Raw genomic sequence first — 22,144 nt, forward strand, 5'->3', positions numbered from 1 at the left:
GAATGAATAAAAGCATTAAAACCAACATTATGGTCACTATATCATTAAAAACTGATCATCTACCAATGTGTGTTTAACAAAAACATGATATAGTAAACGGTTGTGAAGCTCTATAACAAATATTGTATTTTGTCAAGTGGCACCATTAGAATCATCAAACACATCAGATATATTGGGTAATGTTCCTTTTGTTATGGTTCAACAGCAGGTGGGTTTTTAGTCTTGATTTGGATCTCAGTGTTTCAGCTGTTTTGCAGTTTTCTGGACGTTTGTTCCAGATTTGTGGTGCATAAACGCTGAATGTTATCATGGCTGAAGTTACAAATTTTGCAAAGAAAAACAAAAAACATCTGTTAATGCAAAGTTATTCCAAAATGATCAATATCCGTTCCTCCTGCGTTGGAGGAATAAGGGAAAGTTGGGGCTGGAATACAGATTTTCCAGCAGACTGAGCAGTTTCCAGAGTAAAGACTGAGCGCAGCTCTGACATTCCTCCAGTTAACGTGAGTAAGCTCCTCGTGTAAATTCTCCCAAGGGCCCCTTTCCTCCTTTCTCTGAATCTGGGTCTCTCTGTGCCATTCCTCCCTTTCTTTTCTCCCCGCTGCCCCTCATTGAGCGCCCCTCTGTCCCTCTGCAGGCCCGGTGCCCAGCGCTGACCGAGCACACAGAATAAATAACCAGTCCCCTGACAGGCAGCAGAGACACAGAAGACGGCTGGCACCGGTGCTGCTGGCCCAGTTTGGGAGTTTTTTGTTTTGGTTTTTTTCTTTTTTTGTTTTTGCTGGGTAAGTGGGTTGGGAAGCCTCAGTGACCCAGCTTTTGGGGGCCGCGGGTCTGCCGGGACTTTTGGTGTGGACGGACCGGACTCGGCTGCTGCTGCCACTGGGACGGGATGAGAAATTATTAGAATTACAACCCGGCCGGGGACAGCCCGTTTTCCGCCTGAGAAATGTCCACGCAGGGGTCGGTGCTGGCGCTCGGGAAATGTCTCGCCTGCTTGGAGTTCATGCGTAAGTGACTTCTCTCTTTTTAGTTTTCTGTCTTAACTCATTGTTTGTAGAAAATGTAGAAACTTTTCTGCGCCTGATCGAGAAAAAAAAAACAAGCTTCCATTTCCCCCCGCATCCAATGGAAGAAGATTCCCAGCGCAGGGAGGTGGGATCCGGGCATTTGGGGATCCAGTGATGTTTCATTTGCAGCAGGAATGATCGGGGGGAAGACAGGAGAAGAGTGGAATGGGTTGGGCTGTTTTGGATGAAGGGAAGACTTTTAGATCAGAAAATCTACCCTCCCCTCTGTGCGCTCGGATGAACAGTTCGGACACAGAAAAGTGACAGATCGGACCAGACTTCTGAGTTCTGATCCCGGTTCGGCAGCCGAGCCGCTCTCTACTGTTATCTTTCGAAGAACTGTGTAATGTTACAGGGAATTCACTCCCCTGTTCTCCCACACAGGCCCCCGCAGCTTTATCTTCACCCCCGAAGCGAGTTTGTGTCAGAACAGGAAAGAACTATAGAAAACAGTTTGGCGCACTCTTTGCGCTGCGCCTCCTAGTTTAGGATTTGTTTACGCAACCAGCTTCTGCCTCAGAACAATAAGTCCAGCTGATTTGGTTTCTCTCTTTTCCGCTACAGTTGGACATTGTTTGATTAGGCTTTTACTAACCAGTTATAGTCTTAAAAAATAAGCCGAACAAACATTTTTATGTAACGTCGTGAAAGTTTATCTTGGCAGATTTCTTAATTTTGTATTTTTACCACATTTTTCGCACTTGACTATATTTTTGATCAAGTGTTAGCAAAGACAAAAAAAAAAAAAAAAATAGCTTAATAGATACAAAATGGTAGTTTAAGATGTTGATTCAATTTGTTAAAGGGAAAAAGGCCCTTAAGACATAACATGTCTGAAGTAGGCTGAAAGATCTAATTTGTAGCTCTGGCTGTTTAATGTTGTTCTGCTGGAACTTTGAGGTTTTAGTTTCTATCAAACTTTTAATAAACAGTTTGAAGCTGATTGGTTGGACTTTGCTGCAATTATTCCTAGCATTGTGACAGTGGATTGTTGTTTTCAACGAGTTAACTTTACAACAGTACTTCTCACAGAACAAGCATATGGCGACAGAGGAAAGGAAAACTCCCCTTTAACAGGAAGAAACCTCCAGCAGAACCAGAACCTGTCTTAGTAGCTGCACAATTCAAAAACTAATTAATGGAAACAAACCAATCAAGGTGTTTTTTTTTTGCTGTATTAAAATAGATGTATTTTGCAACACCTTTTTGCATCACACCAGTCACATGACCAACAACCAGATGTTACTACTGCCACAAACCACAAAGAGGAAGACAGGAAGTGGTTTGAGGCACGGCATGTTTTTAATGACTTGTCATGTGAACAAACTTACTCACATGTGATTTTAATTACGATTCTTATGTAGTGGAAACATTGCAATTGCGAAATTTTGTTTTTTCAACATTAGCAGAATATTGACAAAGCTGTGAGCACATCTGTAATGGAAATGCAGCGACTTTAAGTGGTCATCTGCATCTCTGTTAACTGTTTTATTTTGGAGTGAGGCAGGATTAAACACAGACAGAAACGATCAAATATCAACTACTGGACAACATAAGTTACTAGCAGCTGCAGATCAGGCACCTCCTGGACAGATTATGGTAAAGATCAGAGACTGCATAAATATTTATACAACATTTCATTTTTCTCTAAACATCATGTTGGTTCAATTTCTGTAATTTTAAGTCAGATCAAATCAAATCTATGAACACTTTTATGTTACTTTGACAAAGCTTTTCTATAAGACCTGCAAATTTAATTGAGTTTTCCTCATGAATTTCTTTCACAAACCTTCCTTTCATGAAAAGAGACATTCATGCAGTATAACAATGAAATAATTAGGTAAAACATAGAAAAAAATCAATAATAAGATTACTACTAAACCACTGAGAAAGTCTGGTGTAAAAGTAGGCCATGTCGTAGTCGAGTTAATGTGTTGGGTTTTTAATAATGAAGGAAAATGTGCAAAATTATTCTTTTGTGATTCATTTAAACTTTTATAATTCTTTTCTGTTTATCCAACATGTGTGGTGTGTTCTGCAGCTTTACTGTCTGCGGGTTTTTACATTACAATTTTAAATGAATAAAGGAAACACATACAACTATCCAAGTTTAATTTGAAGAAGTGAGGCAAAAATAACAGTTTTTCCTTCTGAAACAAAGACATGAACTCAAACAAGACTTCAGAAATATTTTAAGGGGAGTGAGAGCTGGAAGTTTACGCAGCAGAGAATCAAACAGGATGTCCTCTCTGGACAAAAGGAGCGTCCCTCAGGTTTAATGTGAACGCTCAGAGTGAGACAAGAAAATGTCAGACAATGAAAGTTCAGTTAAATTGTAGCTGTTTACGTCCTCTAATCTCAAGACACATTACAAGACAGACTGGTTCCATCCACATCTGTTCATGAAAATTCTAGTTCTATGGTCGAATTCAGATTCAGATAAAGAGGAATCAATAATTATCAATATTGACTGATATGAAATGCTCATATTGTGATTGTCCAGCTGGAGGAATTTGACCTGTCACCTCTGTAAACTCATCACAAGGAAACTGATTGTTTGGTGCTCTGTGATGCAATAATGTAAGAATTTAGGATTTTAATTTGAGTTAACCATGAAAAACTTTATTTTTTATTCATATTAAATCATTGTATCATAACAGTACTCTCTGAATGACTGCTGTGTTTTTCTCTAAAAACTGATTGTTGTTCCCAGTAACTGAAAACATCCAGAGAGACAGTGGACAATAGCTTGTCCAAAGAGACATTTGTTTTAATTTCTTTTATATCCCCATTTGCAGAACTGATCACTGAAGTGACCTATTGAGTTATATTCTTCTCGATCAGAGCAGCACTCGCTCTGCCTTCTGCATGCCATCCTAATGAGAAAAGGAGAACAGGTTATTTGAAAAGAGGTGTTACTTTTAGAGGTGCATGTTAAAATGAACGGCTGTCTTTCAGAACCAGCTTCCAGGTTATTAACTGGTTAGAGAGGCCATCTTTGTGTCTGGGAAAATGTCTCCACCAGATTAGCTTCACAATGTACAGCTCAGTGGTTTACAAGTTAGAGAAAACGTTCTTTATAAATTTATTTTATTTGCATTTTTTTTATTGATATACGACATTATGTATTAGGGACAGACTAAGAAATGTTTTTTTTTCATATTATGAGAATGAAGTCAGAAAACTATGACAATAAAGTCCTAATATTACATTCATTTTTATTCATGTAGCGCCAATACACAACAAATGTTGTAATTATTCAAAGTAGTTTTAAAAAGTTTCTATCTAAGGAAACTCATCAGGTTGCATCCAGTCATTCACTTTTCTTGGCGACAGCAGAAAATTGCTTGCACTGTGTTATTGACTTTACACCAAACTCTCATTCTGAGCATGTATGGAGCGGAAAAACTCCCCTTTACATAGGAAGAAACCTCCAGCAGAACCAGAACCTGGCTCAGTACGAGCAGTCATCTGCCACCAGCAACCAAAGGGTTTGAGAAGACAATGCAGATACACACAGAAGAAGCATAACAAGATTATTTTCTATGTTCATCAAAGTCAAAAGTTAATGACAGGAGAGGCAGTTGGTTTAATTCCCTCCTCCAAAGAAGGTATCAGAGCTAACAAAATGCCTAACCAGGTGCAGCTTCTATGGAGAGAAAAATAACAGAGAAAACAGAAAAGCTAAGTAATGCAAAATGAAGAGTAGTATAAGAAGAAAGTGAGAAAAAGTGGTCAGTTTATCCTCCAGTAGCCTAAGCCTATGGCAGCATAACTACAGAGATAGCTCAGGATAACCCAAACCAGTTTAACTGCTTTATCAAGGGAATCAATGAAGGGAAGCTAAAATAGGGGAAAATGATCTCTCTTTTTAATTTTAGTCAGAACTCTTGCTGCAGCGATGGGATCAGCTGAAGCCTTTTAACGGCACTTTGAGATCGATGTTTAGAAACTTTCCCATTCACAATTCCATTCTTAGGACCTTTCTGTAAATCAGTTCAACTAAAAACTCGGAGTAAAACTTGATCACAAACTGTTTTTAAAATGTTGAGGTGCTAACTGGAAGGTGATTTTTAAGTCAATAAAAAATTAAAAAAGTTGACAAGATAGGAGAATATTTAGGAACAAGTTCCTGAAACAATCTGGACTAATCTCGATAGAAGAGACATGGCGGACCAAACTCGAGACAGCAACCGTTCAGGAGCGGAAAGAACCGGCTCTTTTCGAGTCGCAAGCAAGCCGAAAGTTGTGGATCTTGGAAGAGAGCTGGAATTCCCATCGCTACTGGAACACATGGCTCTTGTTGTTGTTCCTGCGGAGATCCACGTGAGCACCGTACGGCGCTTCCTATTGGCTGGGCTGGGACAAGAGACAAAAGAAAAGCAGCTGTGGATGTTCGGGCCTTACACAATTAAACGGAGACGCGGAGAGCGGAGGACACCCAGCCCAGCCCAGCCCAGCTGTCTGTTAGCGGGAGGAAGGCTCTGTCAACCCCAGAATGGAGGAGAAACGCCGCGGTAAGTCGGTTCACCTTTCAAAAAAGCTTAAGAGGTTTTTAATTAACTTCCTTATAGTTTAAGTTTTCCAGTTGTCAAATCTCTGGTAGTTTGTTGCGCTACAGAGTCGCCCCTGTTTTTCCGCCCAAATTCCTTTAAATTACAGTTTAATAAGTGGGAAGGGAAAGAAAGCGATAAACACGTTTAACTGGGCTGAGGCAACTTAGTTTGAGCTGAGTGGAAACTCTTTCCAGCTTGTATTTTTCCATAATGTTAGAGGTTTTGGACATTAGTGTTGGAAAACTAAATTTCTAATGCCTTTTTAAAAAAGTTATACAGAACTCTAAATTTAAATCACTAATGTGTTTAAATTACCAAATTAAACTGCAGTAGCATCTCTTCCATATGAGAAGAGATGCTACTGCATCTCTTCTCATGATGAGAAGAGATGCAAAGAGCAAAACAAAAAAGCTCTTTGTTTTGCTCCAGCAAAAACAAAGAGCTTTGTTTTTGCTGGAGCTGTTAAATCTGTTGAACTTTTCCAGCTGAGTGTTTGTTTAAAACTGTGACTTCATGGATGTTGAGCAATAAGCAGAGACTTGTTTCTTTTTGACACCCTGTTCTCGGGACTTACTGACTCCCTTATTACATCATTCAAAGTGTTCATAAATGCCTTAAGTGAAACAAAAACACAGATTTGGTGTCCGATTCGGCTGAAAAATATATTTTTGATTTTAAAACTCGCTGGTCTCAAAGATGAACTCATCTTTCCAGAATATCTGGTGCTGTTACATAACATTATAGTGCTTCACATGAGACGCTGACAGTTTGCAGGAAGGCGGTGAACAGGAAGGAGCAGCAGTGGGGGAATACTCCTACATGACTTCAGCCTGAGTAAGCAAAGGGAACAGAAGATGAAAAAGTCATCTCATGACCTGCTGTCATGCTTGTGAACATGTCCAACGGTGTGTCAAAAAGGTCATCTCAAGTAGTCAGGATTCAGGGTTTACTGGTGTTTTATTTTTCCTCATCTGTTCAGATTCAAATGTTTGATTAGATGCTTTCAATGCTGGTCATTTTAAGTGTAAAACGACAAATTTTCACTTTGTCAGGGCTATGAGCTGATGGTGTTATGAAGACTGTACTTGTTAAGAAAAGTTCACCATCTTACCTGGTGTAAATGAGTCTCTTTTATCCTTCAGGTTGTGTAAAACTCGTAAAACACTGATGGTGCAATCTGTGCCAAAAAAATCAAGCTTTTCTGGTCTGTAAATGCATCAGCAAACAGATTATTCTTTAATAATGTTTGTGTTGAGTTTAGTAAAAAGCAGATGAAGTGTAGTAATGTGTTGAATTCAAAATTAATGTCTATTAATAATCTGCTATTTTTTCCACATTATGTCCACATAAAATGAAACAAAACTACATCCTTTTTATCTTTTTGACAACTTTTTCACCTTTTAATAATCATACATTTTGCTTTCCTTTTTTTAATTCAAAGTCAGTAGAAAACTACTCATCCAGTTGTTCTGCATTAAATTGATTTACTAAACTTTGTTAAATTCAAACATTTTTTAACATTTTTACTCAGATTGTATTTTTGTTTTCTGGCTAAAAATGGAAGAACATAAAAATGGGTTGTCTCCTCCCAAAGCAACATTTAGTTAATGAAACTGACCATGTTTTGCATTTTAATATGAAATGACTACTTTTGTGTCGCACAGAAGCTTTTTATGATGTGATTTGGTGTAAAATGTTTGAACCACATTAGCTCTGTCCTCCTTAGGACTTGTCTTTCTACCCGAATGCGATAATTAGCATTCAGTTCTGCCAATCACCTGGTTACACAGTTTAACCTTCTGAACTATTAGTGTGTGTGACCTTTATTTTTTGGCCCGGCGTTGTCGTTAAAAAATTGGAAGTTTTGTTTTTTTGTTTAAAGTAAAACAGAAATGAAAGTCGCTTTAATTTTTCTTGAAATCGGCCCTCTGAGGTAAAGAGTTCCTAGGAGAGATTATGACAATTTAGTCTTTAGGAAAACATTTTATAAGGTTGTTTTCAGACAATACTTGAATAAAAAAAAATCCAACATGGAAACTTTGTGCCCGGCTTGACAATCAAATGTTGTTTTTGTTGTTGTTTAGAGTTGTTTTTTTCTGTTTCTTCTACTTCCCTGCTGGGAAACAAACAGGTCAGTGTGTGCAATCTGACAGGTGACTGCAGCATGTGGAAACAAGCTCCTGATGGGGTTAATTTAACGGGGTGAGGTTACTGAGCTCCACACGCGGTAATCGTTCTGCTCCAGACTGGACGTGTTCCAGCAGAACGGTGGAATTTTCCAAACTTCAGCCCACAGATCGAGACGAGGGAGTTGTCCTGGCAGACCGTGTGTGTGCGTGTGCGTGTGTGCGTGTGTGCGTGTGCGTGTGTGCGTGTGTGTGTGTGTGTGTGTGTGTGTGTGTGTGTGTGTGTGTGTGTGTGTGTGTGTGTGTGTGCGCGCGTGTGGGCAGCATGCTCTCTGCAGACCCATCTCTTTGCCAGATTCAGACCCATAAAGACGTTCATTGAAGGAGGTCACATGATGAGATCATGAGCAGGGGAGGCGGCGGGTCTCAGATGGAGGTCAGACGAACAAAAGAAAATGTATTATTGTTTTACTCAAGATGTGCAACTTTGAGATGCACATGATAGATTATCTGAGTTAATTTAACCTCTTTAGCATGAAATATCACCTGTTTTGACAGAAAAGTACATTTATTTTTGTTTTTTTGCATAGAATTCAGTTTATTTTAGAGATGAGAAATGTTAAATCAGATTTTCTCGTAGACTGGTTAGAACCTCTTTTTGTGAGTTGTGTGAAGGTTTGAAAAAGGCTTAAAAATTATTAGAATAATTTAGTTTAGGTTTAACTAGGGCTGGACGGTAAATCAGCAACAGTATATATTGTGGTAGACACTTGATCAATATCAATAGGTAATGCATCTGATAGAATATTTAAGAATATTCACTGAAGTCTGATTCAGAACTGAATGGCATTCTGGGAAATGTAGGCAGAGGAAAAAGTTTAGCTGCTCAACCTCTCACAGCTAGCTTAGCAAGGCTGGTAGCATCAACTTGCTCTCTGGTTACCTAGCAACAACATGTTGAGTGACTTGTTTCAGGTTTCTCCATTGTTCTTAATCACTGCTTAAAAACAGAAAACTGGATAAACAGGAAAGACCAGGCCACCAGTTTTTCAGTATTTCAGATATTTAAAACTAATAAATAATTATTTATATGATAGTTGTTTTTTTTTCTCGATCAGTGGAGGTCATGGTGTCAGAGTGTTTTCTGATAGAATAAGGATTTTTTTTTTTTACTTCTAAGCCTCTAGATATCCTCCAATTATCTTTGGATATTTAAATATAATCAAAAACAAAGACGGCATCTTCAAACTTGGCAGTATAAATCTATTGTCCTTGATGCCAATCCAGAGGTCAGACTCCTTCCTTTAATTATTACCTCAGGCTCTAATGGATACTATGAAGAACTCAGGATTTGTGTGTGTGTGTGTGAGTTGCCTCATTTCCATCCCGTTCAGAGTGTTGCAGCCATCGTCTGGCCTCTGAAGGCTTCAGGCCACAAAGCTCACTTTGTCCCTGTTAGTAGGCCAGATCCTGCAGATGGGGTTCTGCAGACGGCCAGGGACCCCAGTGAGGCAGGAACTTCAGAGTTTGAGGAAATGTTTTATCCTGCGAGTCTGAGGACACACACTGACGGGTCAGCAGGTTTATTCAGCGTGGGTTCTGGTCGGGTCAACACCAACCAGTGTTCCCATTTAAACATTTCACTTTTGGTTTTGCTGTCAGTTTTAATTGTGAATAATTTGAAATAAGATGTCTCGTGTTTTTTTTTTTTTTTTTTGCTATGTTAAAGTTTCTGCAGTTATAATGAATAATAAAAAGCAGCTGATCTGTGATATGGACGTAAAGTTTTATCCCAATATTTTACCATCGTCCCAGTAAAAGTGACAGTCACTTATTGCATCATTTTTAGGTAACTGACTGTGTGTCACAGCAGTTATATACCCTCAAACACAAATGATGCTCTTTAATAACTTTCCCATCTTTAATGCGCTTCTTTAGGACATGAGTAACGAGAAGAAGTGATTTATATCATTAAAAATACTCAATGTATTTATTAGATTTATTTGTTTTTATTGGACAAACAGTGGGCAGAAGAGTAAAACTGTCAACAATAAGGACAATTTTAGAGAGTTTTAAACATCATTAATCGGAATCTATCATAACGATGGATTCCAATTAATTTAATGGAATTTATTCATTTAATTAAATGTTGATTAAACTATCATTTAATTACTATTAAGTGATGATGATTTATCCTTTACTACAATAAATAGGGCTATAATCAAAAGCTTTTTTACTTGTAGATAAATTCCTGCATAGATTTGTACATTTTGAAGACCATTTTATTGGGCACATAATAATAATAATTATTATTTTTAGTGCAAAAACCAATCATAAAAACCGTGCATGTTGCTGTTTGGTGATAAGTCTGTTAGGGAAGCTTTGTGCATCAATCAGACAGCAAAGCTCGTCTGAGACCCAAGCTTATCTCTGAAGACGTTTAAGGAATGCTCCTCGTAAACATGTTGCTGCACGCTCTGCGTCTGATCACCGGCGAGTCCTGTTCGACAGAGCCGCTCATTCTTCCCATCAGTGTGTGGGAGGGAGGGTCTGGAGAGCAGCTACAAAAAGAGATTGTTCTGCTGCAGTCAACAAACATGTCTCTCTGAAGGACTCTGTCACATGAACTTGAATGCTGGAGAGAAGCTGTGCAGCTTGGAGAATGAGGAAGATTTGTTTCTGTTGGCTCCCATTTACCTCAGGGAGGATCAAAACCAACCTGACTGTGTTTGGGAGGAAAACCGGCTTTGATTCTTTCTGTGTTCATTGTATCCTACAGTGTTTCCCGTGTGGAGGGGGATCGGGGCCAGCAGCGCCGTCGGGTGGAGCCAGGGCTGGGGCCGCTGCTTGAGATGGGAGCCCGGTAGCCAGGAGCGGGGCAGCAGAATCCCAGTGTTTGACTATCCAGTCTGGTTGTTGTTCTGCCGCCGGGGGCGTGCCAGGCTCAGGGAGGTGTGTCAGCGGGGCAGGGGGGCCATCAGGCTGCCAACAGACCTGCTGAACTTAAAACTCCCCCAACTCTTCGACATCCATCAGGTTCCCATGGTAAGAGTCAGGAGTCTTTCTTATCCTGCACCGGGAAAAAAAAACAAAAAAAAATTCCTAGTTACTCCTGACTGTCAGGAAACGTCATGCAACTCAAGCACAAAACTGAATCAATCACATAAACCAAAGTAATTCAAACAATGACACCACAGTTATGGTCAAAACCTCTAAAACATCTATTAATCATGTTTCTGTGATGAACTAGGGAATCAGGCTCATATTTAAGAGACACATTATCCAAAATTCACTTTTTAAAAAAACATTTTTCTAGTTCCATTTGAGTTTCTACCACTTCCAAAAACAGCACAAGCACTTAAAAAAAAAAGAAAAAAAAACCACCAAGACAGTTTTTGGCAGCAAGTTCATGTTTTTTTTGTGTTTGGAATATGAGCCGTTTCAAAAACCTCCAATATGTAAAGTCACAGTCAGCATCTGCGCTTCACCTAGCAACCCCGTTACCTAGCCTGTTACTTAGCAACCCCGGCGAAGTCTAGCCCGTTACCCAGCAACCCCAGTGGAACTCCTGCATGTTTGGTCAGCTGGTTTTACCGCTGTACAATGGCTACTGGCAAATACAAGTGTTTCATTGTTGTCTTACCATCCAGAAACCACTTGCTGCATTCTTGTTTGTGCAGGAGGCTCTACTAATGCTTTTCAAATGTATATGGTTGCATAGTTGTGAATCTGTTTGCAGCCATTTTCAAATGTGAGTGTAAACGTTGGGATCAATTGAGTATCTTTTTGGTCACAGGGCTCAAAGTATTTTTGAATTTTAATTGGACTGAAGAAGATTCTTATTGGTTCAAGAACGACTTCCAGATTAAAAACCAGTTTCTGAAGCTCTGCTTTACATAAAGTTGTTTGTTCCCAGAACATTTAGAGAAAACCAGGAACTGTTTGGTTTTCCCCTTACGTTGTCACTTTAATTCTGATACGACTACGTCTCAGCTGAGAACTTCTGCTGACATCATCTTCCTCCCTGCAGATTAATGTGCAGGCAGTTTTTCATCGAGGTTGGCGCTCCAGTTTCAGTTCTAGTGTCTGACCGGCCGCCGCGCCGCTGCACGGACCTTATCTTTGCAACCCAAATAGAGTTTGGAGGAGTTTTTGCATCAGAAATTCCAGTAATGCAAAGCCATGAATGTCAACAAACGAGATTCTCTTTAACATTTTAACTGCTTCTAATCTGCAGGATGAGCTCAGCGTTATTCTCCAGGTTAAATTAATTTTCTTCTCAATAAGCAGATTATCACAAAGTGTTGCTGAAGCACCAGAAGCAGAATTACCTTCACTGCAAACCCAGCTGATGGTGATGATTTAAGATAAAAAGGAAAAGAATAAGTCCTATTTTTATTTGATAAAACTGAGTCCTTTTGTAACTGAAGCATTGATAATTCATCACTGCTGCTAAATATTTACAGAACTCCCATCTGTGTTTATGTTCACATCTTCTCTCTGAGTACAGTTTGATCCAGTTAGACATTTTAAACCAAACAGACAATTTCAGCACTTTGTCAGAGGACACTGTATCGCTGAGATGTTTTTGTAAAGCAAGCTGCATCTAATCTGCAGTAGTGACCAGTGAGGCATTTTGTTTTTACTTTTAATAACCCGACACCTGGGTAACGGCTCGCTTTTCTTTCTAGACACATTTCTCAACTGGAGAGTCTATAATTACAGAAACTTGGGTGAAGAAAGTGGCTGAAACAATTTACCTGTTGGCATAAAACATTTATTTTTTAGGAGAAAGTAGCTACTGAGCAGACCTGAAAGAAAACATTCCTTACAGGTTTGAAGCTGTCTGGGTAACAATTTTTCTTTTTTCTTTTATTTGTGCACAGTTCTGTCCAAAAGTTCTGACTTATCTTTCCTGTGTTGCTGATTAGTTTTTGTAATCTCCCAAAGTTGTTTTGATTGAAATTACACCGATTAGGTTGATACAATTTGCTTTTCTTCTGCATTTGTTTGGTGGCACACACACACACACGCATGCACACACACACACACACACACACACACACACACACACACACACACACACACACACACACGTTGCCTTTGTAAAAGGACTGGACTGAAAATGAGGAGCAGCTGAAGTCAAAAGAAATCCTAAAAAATCCTTCAGAAATTACAAATGCATCAATCCAGATATTGAAAAAAGAACTGGTGTCAATGTTCCCAATCCATAAAGACGGATCTATTGAGTCTAATTCTATGCTTTTCCTTTTGAGCAGCATCATGCGTTATTATTTATTTTACATTATATTTAGAATTACTAATTGCACTTTCTGAACCATTTGGAAGGTTTGCTGTGTATTTTCAGTTTGTTTATTTACATTGGGTGTTTTACCAACTGCACTGACTGAACAGATTAAAGTTACTGTGTTTTTACGTGTTTGACCAAGCTTGTGAAGCTAGTGGTGTATTTAAGTGTGCTGTACTGGTGCCGAATTATCAAGTACATTTTTAATTAAGTAAATTTATTTCTCTGTTTTAAAAAACGAAACATTTTAAATCTATTCAGCACCTTTTGTATCAGATTGGTATCTGCCGATAATAAACCTCAGGTACTGAAAGCGGATCGGTGCGTCCCTGTCAGAAATCGTAAAGAAGTGATGATTAAAAGTTGAGGCGATCGTCTGTTGGGCCCTCAGGTGTTCAGGGAGGACAGCATCATCTCCGGTTACCGTCACCCTCAGAGCTCCGCCATGGACTGCGTCCTCAGCAGCTTCCAGATGAACAACGAAACCATCAACATATGGACCCACTTCCTGCCCACATGGTGGGTGGAAACGCTTCAGACCAAGTTTATATCCACCATCTTTTTATTTTTATGGTGATGATCTGGTTTTTGAAACCGTTCGCTGCAGGTACTTCATGTGGCGCTTCTTGGCTCTGTGCGCCACCATGAACTTCCTGAACGACAGCTACACCTGGCCGCTGCTGGTCTACATGCTGCTCATCTGTATTTACCCGTTCACCTCCAGCTGTGCCCACACCTTCAGCTCCATGTCCGCAGAGTCCCGCCACATCTGCTACTTCTTTGACTACGGAGCCCTCAGCCTCTACAGTCTGGGTAATGCTGCTTACAGAAATATCTCGCTACTGTTTTTATTTTAAATCTTACACCTTTGTGGTTTTTTCATCTGTAATTTGAAAGTAAAATGTCACAGTTGATATCTACTAAGATCAATTTTTTCTGTAAATTTTTCAGATTTTAGATGCAAACATTAAAATGCTAGCACTTTACCACATATAGAACTGTCTGAGCATTAAGTATAGTAAAAAAAACATCAACTATAAGCTTCACATTTCTAATTCACTTCGAACATACTTTATTTATCCCAGGGGAAAACTAAGTCTAACTCCTACAAATATGTTTAAAGAGTTGTTGTTGATGGTAATGCTGCAGGCAGAAAAAACATGTTTGGTAGCAATCAGTCCTGCAGCGACTCTTAAGAGGCCTCTGACTGAAGATCGTTGCTGTATGACTCACAACTATCATGACTAATGACTCGGTATCTGAGTAACTTTTCACAGCAGCATGTCCTGAAGCCAGTGGTCATTGGGAAACACTTCAAATCCACCTCATTAATTTTTGCTGCTCCTGCCTGTGTAATAGCCACATAGTTTCACCCATTTCTGAAGGAAAAAATATCAGTTATCATTTTATCTGCAGATTTTTAATCATAGCAAACCGTTGGATTATATTAATCATTGAGTTAAATATAAAATCCTCAACAAATCCTCGGAAGCATCTTCAACCGACAAACCCATGTTTAATCTTCAAGTAAATCAGCGATCGTTCATGAAACGCACTTAAATTGATAAATAAAATCCTGGAGACTGAATTTAAACTCTTCTTGACTTTACTGTTGAGAAACCTCTATAGACCAGAGGTTCTTTTTTATCAGATAAAAACTCAGAACATGATGAGCAGGTTATGAAAACATTCCTGATGCCGAGCATTTCCTCATACAGGAACCCTGAAGCACTTTGAACTATTGAGAACTCCATCAGTTTAAGGAATGTTGAAGTTCTTCAGGACAAATGTCACCTTATTTGAGATGAAGCAGGCTGGTCATTTCTGAGGAAGTTTAACAGATAAATATGTTTTTGACTTGCAAATTTTCAACAGTTAAATTCAAATCCTTTTCTTTCCCTTTGTGCTGGAGCTGCAGCTACTCTGATTTACATGTCCGACTTTACTCGATAGCATTCAGCGTTCGGCTGATGTTTCTCTGCTCGGTTGAACTCATGCAGACAGACCCTGTTCATGCTCACAGTAGCAGATCATATTTTCTGCCTTTAGGGGGTTCAGCACTGAATATATTAACATTATGCCTGGAGTCTTGTTGGTGCAGAGATTTCCTTATAGTAAAACTCTAGTGCATAAACTTTTTTTCTTTAAAGTGCAGGACAGACAAACTAACCCAAAAGATAAACATAGAAACAATAAACTGTTACAAAAAACATTATTTTGAATTTTTAGTCATGAAATTTAATCTGCATGGAACCAAAATAATCCTTTTACAACTAAACTATGGCATGCTGTAAAGTTACAGTCAAAAATTAACAGCAATAATTTGTGTCATTTAGCCTGTCATAAGAGGAAAAAATGGGCAGTTAATTTTTCAAGTTATATATTCATCGTGTTATTCATTCACTTAAAAATGTCAGTTTTAAACTAAATATTTAATTGGCAAACTAAATATTTAGCTCTGAACTAAATATTTTGCTTGATAACAAATTATGTAGCTTGCAAACTAAATATTTTAGTTATCAAGTTAAACATTTAGCTTTCTGTTTTAACTGTTCAGCCAACTAAATGTTAATAAGCTAACATTTAGTTAGCTTATTAATTTTTGTTATGTAAAGCACTTATTAGCAAGTTAAATATTTAGCTCCAAATTAAATAAGTCTGAGCTAAATATTAGCATGCAGACTTAGATTGTTGTGAAATATTTAGTTTGTATCAAATATTTAGCCTGCTATTCATATTTAGTTTTTTACTGTAACTGTACAAATGGCACCCCATTCTAATTACAATTTAAATGTTTATTCAAAATAAATAACATCAAGCTGGTATTAAATATTTTGTGCTATGGGGGGCTCTAGTGGTTTAATCTGGAACAACAACGGACAGAAAACATGTTAGATCTACAACATTAAACAAACAGATGATGGTCTGAATTCAGCCAAATGCAAATATTGAAACTCAACATGTTTAGTAGAAACAGCTGAATAAAAATGATCAAGCATTAAGGTGATTCTCTGAAAACTTTGTGACTCTGTTAACATTCGTGTGTTTGTCTGCAGGTTGTGCCATCAGCTACGGTTACTACGTGATGCCAGACTGCTGGGTGAACAGTTGGCTTCACCAGCACTTCGTTCTCATCGCCATCGGGAACTCGCTGTTCTGCACCAGCATGTCCTGTTATTCCAGGTAACAATCTCCCAGCTCTTCTGCACGGCTGCATCTGAAATTACAGTTCAGCACCTGGAGGAACTTTTCTGTTTAATTATCTGAAAGGTAATTAAACAGGTTGGGATGTATTTTTGTTTCTCATCAGGAGTTAACCTTGTAGATCCTCCAGGTCATCAGACACTCCCTCAGAACTAAACATAGAAGTAACTTTTACTATTTCATTTACAACAAAACATTTTAAGTGAAATAATCTCAGTACATTTTTTAAAATCAAATTAAAGTTTTTAACTTAAAACCTCTGATATCTTGCTGAAAAGTTACATGTGAGTTAGTTTCCTTATTTTAAGTGTAATAAAATATTTGTACCACTAAACTAGATTAAAATACTTTATTTTGTGTTTTGCAGTGTTTCTTTACTCCTTAGCTTTCAAACAAACTCCCTCAAAGCTGACAAAAGATTATCTTTCTTTTTTTCCTTAGCTATTGGCTGTTAATCTGTTTTAAATGTCTGTTTTCCTGCTTTTTTGCTCACGTGCAACATGTAAATATGAATGTGGCCCTTTTAGCTCTTATTCATTTTGGTATGAATAATCCCCCATCACTTTTGTCCTCTGATACTCGTTCTAGACGTCTGGAAACGCCTTTGCCAATCAGATTATTTTCACAACAGCAGCCAGCCCTCATGTGGCCCAATTTACACTGGGATGTATTTTATTTTTGTGTTTAAAATGTTGTAGATTGTGCAAAGCTGTGCTGGTGGAACAGGGTTTGAATTTGAAAAGCATGACTCCAGTTTGCTTGAGAAGTGCTCCAGTGTGTTTCATTGGGTTTGCATTCTGCCTGTAACTGAAAGCACCTGGAAGAGCATTAAGGTCGTCACGTGGCCCTTAAACTCCCCATAGAAACCCAAATGAACTGAATTCTTTTAGTGCCAGCAGCCCTGAAACCAGATTATAAACGCTGCCGCTGAAACGTGAAACATTTCCTGTTTTTCATTTTTTCAGATTTGTGGAGCTGCAGTTCCCAAAGAGAAGTAAAGCGTTACGAACCGGAGCGTTTGTTGTGCCGTTTATTTTCGACACTGTTCCTCTGTTTTACAGGGTGAGTCCCTCAGTTTGAACACATCCCTTCGATTATGTAATCTCTCATTAGTTTAATAAGACTCTGTCCCATTGACCCAGGATCTGACTTCCTTTTTTAACTCAATACAAGCAAATTCATGCCAGTAGTAATTCTACTAATCCTGTAGATGATTAATCTGTGTTATGTAATCTGAAATGCAGTAACAATCTAAATGACAATGGAGTTCTGTGATTCTCAGGCATTGATCTGCTTTTGGGGTGGCGGCACACCGAGCGACGCCCTTTCCAGTCACTGTTACCACCTCCTCTTCGCCTTCCTCACCTGTTTCCTGTTCACCGCCCACCTCCCAGAGAGGCTGGCCCCGGGGCGCTTCGACTACATCGGTACGTCCAGATCCTCGGCTGGCCTCCTGAACTGTCTGACTCGTGGTGATGCTGGGGGAGCTGCAGAAATCTGATCCAAAAATTTACTTTTATGGAGGATTTGCTCAAAGAAAGCCAGAGGAAGTTTTTTCCCCCACAAGTTAAAAAAAATTTAATCAACAAATGGAGTCAATTTCATAAAAATAATTAAAAAAACAAAAAAAAACGTATATACATCCAAAATTAAGAGATTTTGCAGATTTACTGTATTAAAGGAAAGGCGTCTTGTTTTCAGTTTTTTTTTCAGGGGCTCAAATGGACAAATTTGTTTTTGGCAGTAAAAACATGATTTAGGTCAGTTTCTTTCAAAATGCTTACTAAATTTAGCCTAGTTTAATACATTCGATAAAAGCTGATTTGGGTGCAGCAAAGTTGGCTTTGCAGTAAAATCTGGATAATTGTGGCTCCATTTGCTTGGTTATAAAAAGACGAATACTTTGTGTTGTACTTAACATTTTCCATTGTTGGAAAATGATGTCCATAATAAATTTAGCCTGATTACAAATTAAGTCTCCATCAGTCACCTGTGCTGGACAGGTCAAATTTGTATTATTTTTTAATTATAGTGGGCCGCGAAAAATCAGTCCAAGGGCCACAAATGGCCCCCGAGCCACACTTTGGAGAGAGATGCAAACTTTGTATCAACTCCTCATAAAATAAACTGATGTTTGTGATTAAAGTAAAAAAAAGGTCAAAGGGTGTGAATTGTTTTTCTCCTGAATCGGGGTGTAGCTGTTAAATAATATTCTTTTATCTGAGCCTGAACAATACTGGATCCACATCAGAGGCTTCTGATTGGACGCCATGGAAACTCCTCCGATTGTTTCCTTGCTCTCCTGTTTGTGTTTCATTGTTAGAAATGATAAAGACAAGAAAGCAAAGTCTGTTTACAAGTTAAACCAAATATTAAAATAAGCATCAGCAGAGAACTCAAAAAGTTCTTTATTATTTAAACCTTCAAGTCTAAAACTGGACAAATGTTACTTAACTTTGTATTAATACAGAATCTGGTGTAAATATTATTTCAGAAGATTTAATTTTAGGAATTTAGGGAGAATATGTTGTAGTTGCTGCTTAAATAAAACTCCCATATCTTGCTGAAAAGTTACTTATAAGTTAGTTTTTCAAGTGTAATAGGATATTTGAACTAGAAACTAGACATGGTTTGTAAGATTTTGTCATTTCTGCAGTGTGAGCTTCCAGTTGCTGCTATAAACTTAATTACTGCAGAATGTTTTTATGTAACATGATGCCTTTTTGGGAAAAATGAAAAAAATCAGTAGTTTTGCTTTAATCCATAGAAACGCTTCAGTTTCAGGGATTTGATTAGAGGTTTTACTTTGAAAGATTGGCCAACACGTAGAGTTTCCTGTGATCCTCAGCCGCCGGGTGTCACCTGCTAACGGACTCCTCTGCTCGCTCGCTTAGGCCACAGCCACCAGCTGTTCCACATCAGCGCCGTGGTGGGAACCCACTTCCAGATGGAGGGCGTGGTCGCGGACATGATGTCACGGAGGGCGTGGCTCCAGCTCCACGGGGCGACGCCGTCCTTCCTGGGGACCATCGGGGCGCTCGCCGTCAGCGTCGCCCTCAACCTGGCCGTCATCGGCATCTTCAGCGCGCCGCTGCTGTGGAAAAGCCGGCCTGGCTCCGCCCAGCAGCACGCCCACAGGGAGCAGTGAGGAGGCGCTCCCAAAGCGCGGCGGACTCATCGGCTTTCCAAAGGAAAGGTTTCCCAGTAGCGCTGGTTTCACAGTCCCTCTGTTGTTTTAAGTGCTTGTGTCTGCGCAGCGGCTGAAGACCCAGATTCGGTTTCTGAAGCCTCGTCCTGATGTTCGGGTCGAGGAAGGCTCTGGGTTGAAGGACGCCTGCTGCAAGTTTTTAAACCTCAAACTGGAAACATTCGGTTCAAATTGAAAGAAATTCTGAGATTGCGCCCAAAGTATTCCTCCTAACTGGACATGTCAGTTGGTCGGGTTGTTCTGCGAGCGCAGCGGCTCGGTAAAATAATGCATATTGGATTGGCAGCTCTTAAACGTCCACAGATTGATTTCGCTCCTCGCTGACGGGAATTGATTTTCAGAGCCGTGCGGTTTCTTTTCCTTTTTCTTTTTTATTTCTCCTGATTGCCTGCCTCATTATAAGCCACACAATCTGCCCTGGAAGGGGCTTCTGGGGGCAGAAAGTGTGGCGGTGATTAAAAGACAGGTACCACTTTCACAACGTTCCGTTCCCATGGCAGCGGCGGAGCGGCCTCTCGGTCCGTCTCTGCTTCCTACGGGAAACTGATGCTAATTACATTCTGACCTTATTGACGTTCAGAGAACTTTAACGTTTGTTTCACACAGGTTGGTGGGATTCAGAGAAACGGACAAAGTGGAGTTTATTTAGAATCATTACCATTATGATCATTTTGTAGAACTGCATTGAAGCAAAAACTTTAACGGGTCATTTATGCTTCATAAATCTCAACCCAGTTGACTCTTGTTTACATTAATCACTGAAATAATTTCTTTTAAGAAATTTTAATTTAAGTGCAAAATGTGATGAAGAAGCAATATTTTCTCCTGTTTATTGCATTTATCTTAAAAGGATCATGTTCTGTCTGCTCATTTTTACAACCTTAATGATCCTAAAACAAGTGGAAAAAAATCCAGATCATGAAGCTACTTTTCATCTCAACATTTTTTATTTAAAAATAGTTTGCTTGACCCAGGATTCCTGGTCTGTGTGGAAAAGCAGTGCATTTAATATTTTCTGTCTGGATGAGTAATGGGTTAAAAGTGATGGGAAATATGGATTTGCAGAAATCAAAAGCTTTTAAATGCATTTTTTGAAACTCTGTTGCAAATTTTCTATATTTATTTTATCAAAGAAAATAAATCTAATCTAATATGGTCATTATGTGTGCAGAGATCACATTAAGCTATTTTACTGCCTGAATAAAATAAAATGTCAGAAATAATGACGAATCATGATTGCTGCTCAAATGAACCATTTTTGCTTCGGATCGTCTGAATTCTGGTATAAAGCTGCTATTTTTGTTTGTGGCTGAAAAATCTGGAAGAGAAAATGCAAGATAGATTCTGGCATAAAAAAAAGTCGATTTCAAAATTTTTTATTTTTTTCCCACTTGTTTGAGGAAAAGTTTTTGACCTAAATGAGCAACAATAATTGAACAGCCTGTAGATCCGGCAGCAGGACTAACAGAAGAGGACGGTTAATTGGAAACTGGATGTTGCAGATGGTTCATTCTGCAGATGAAGGTTTTCTCTGTTCCTCATTTTAACTGACAAACGGGCTGAAATCCGTATAAAACAGGTTTCTTCTCCGGTAGAAATGCCACGCTGCTAACACACGCTCACTCACACACATTCACACACTCGTCATGTTTAGTGGAACGACTCGGTCAGCGGGATAACCGTAGGTGATTTAAAGGGAATGAGGTGCAGTCCAGGTCCGTGTCGGACGCTGAGGTGGAAACGGATGGAAATTGTGAGTAGAAAACACAAAGTGCACACACACTTCTATTTTTATTATATGTATATTGCCAGGGTTACTGTGCTGGGTTTGAGTGGCAGCATCAGATTAAAGAGCACTCTTTACCCTGAATGTATTTTTTATTATTTTACCTCAGATTTTCCTCATCTCAGCATTTATCATGTTGCAACATTCCCCAGTTTGATCCTGTTGATTTCAGGGATTTTCTGTGGCATTCCTCTCATTGTTCTTCCTCGGACACTTAAGGGTCAAAACTTCAACATCATGTATATCTATACATATATATATATATATATACTTCTTCCAAACTGCATTATTTTGATGAGAAAATCCAACTTGACCGTATCACTGTAACGTCTTTCCATTGAGTCTCTGTGGACGGAGTGATGCAGGTTGCACTTTTTGGCTTTTTTTTCTTTTTTACATATTGTGTATTGAAGGATTTTTTTGGGATCATATGCAACAGAAACATAATGTTAGTAGGAAGATTATGATGATGTTAGAGGTTAGTGGAGGGAAAAACTATTGGTGCCTTTTTTTAAAAAAGTGTTTTACACAATTTTTATTTTCTTTTAAATTCAGAGAGCTCTTAAACGGTATAAATACTTATTTACATTTTGTGTACCATTTGTAATTTGCCGCTTAGTTTTATTAGACATGAATAATAAATTAAGGCTTTTATAAAAGTAGCTGTTGTCACTGGAATCATTTTATGTACCTGAAAACAAACCGGTTTCATAGTTTTTATAAGTTCAGCTGTGGACTGAGTTGAAAAATCCTGCGCCACCAGTGCAGAGCTACTGCAGCGCAGGTGTGTTTGCGTGCGTGTTTGTGCAAATGTGTGTGTATTTGTATCACGCTGTGAACAAGAAGGGCAGAAATAGACGCTACTTCTGAAATTCAGAGTAAAGAA

General features: G+C 38.9%; 1 protein-coding gene across 2 annotated transcripts; it reads left to right on the forward strand.

Moving 5' to 3' along the window:
* Positions 1 to 479: 479 nt before the first annotated feature.
* paqr6 (progestin and adipoQ receptor family member VI) lies at positions 480 to 21,920 on the forward strand. Of its 2 annotated transcripts, none has more exons than XM_014989826.2 (8): positions 480 to 1,010; positions 10,532 to 10,797; positions 13,452 to 13,579; positions 13,668 to 13,873; positions 16,117 to 16,243; positions 17,230 to 17,326; positions 17,547 to 17,691; positions 19,159 to 21,920. In XM_014989826.2, exons 1-8 carry the CDS (start codon positions 950 to 952, stop codon positions 19,410 to 19,412), a joined length of 1,284 nt encoding a protein of 427 aa, XP_014845312.2. In that variant the 5' UTR covers positions 480 to 949; the 3' UTR covers positions 19,413 to 21,920. The 2 variants fall into 2 exon arrangements, with proteins under 2 accessions (XP_014845312.2, XP_014845313.2); XM_014989827.2 differs by lacking the exon at positions 480 to 1,010 and adding an exon at positions 5,457 to 5,587.
* Positions 21,921 to 22,144: the final 224 nt, after the last annotated feature.

The sequence above is a fragment of the Poecilia mexicana genome, unplaced genomic scaffold (genome assembly GCF_051168715.1).
Source record: "Poecilia mexicana isolate PSO_F unplaced genomic scaffold, ASM5116871v1 scaffold_16, whole genome shotgun sequence".
Classification (NCBI taxonomy): domain Eukaryota; kingdom Metazoa; phylum Chordata; class Actinopteri; order Cyprinodontiformes; family Poeciliidae; genus Poecilia; species Poecilia mexicana.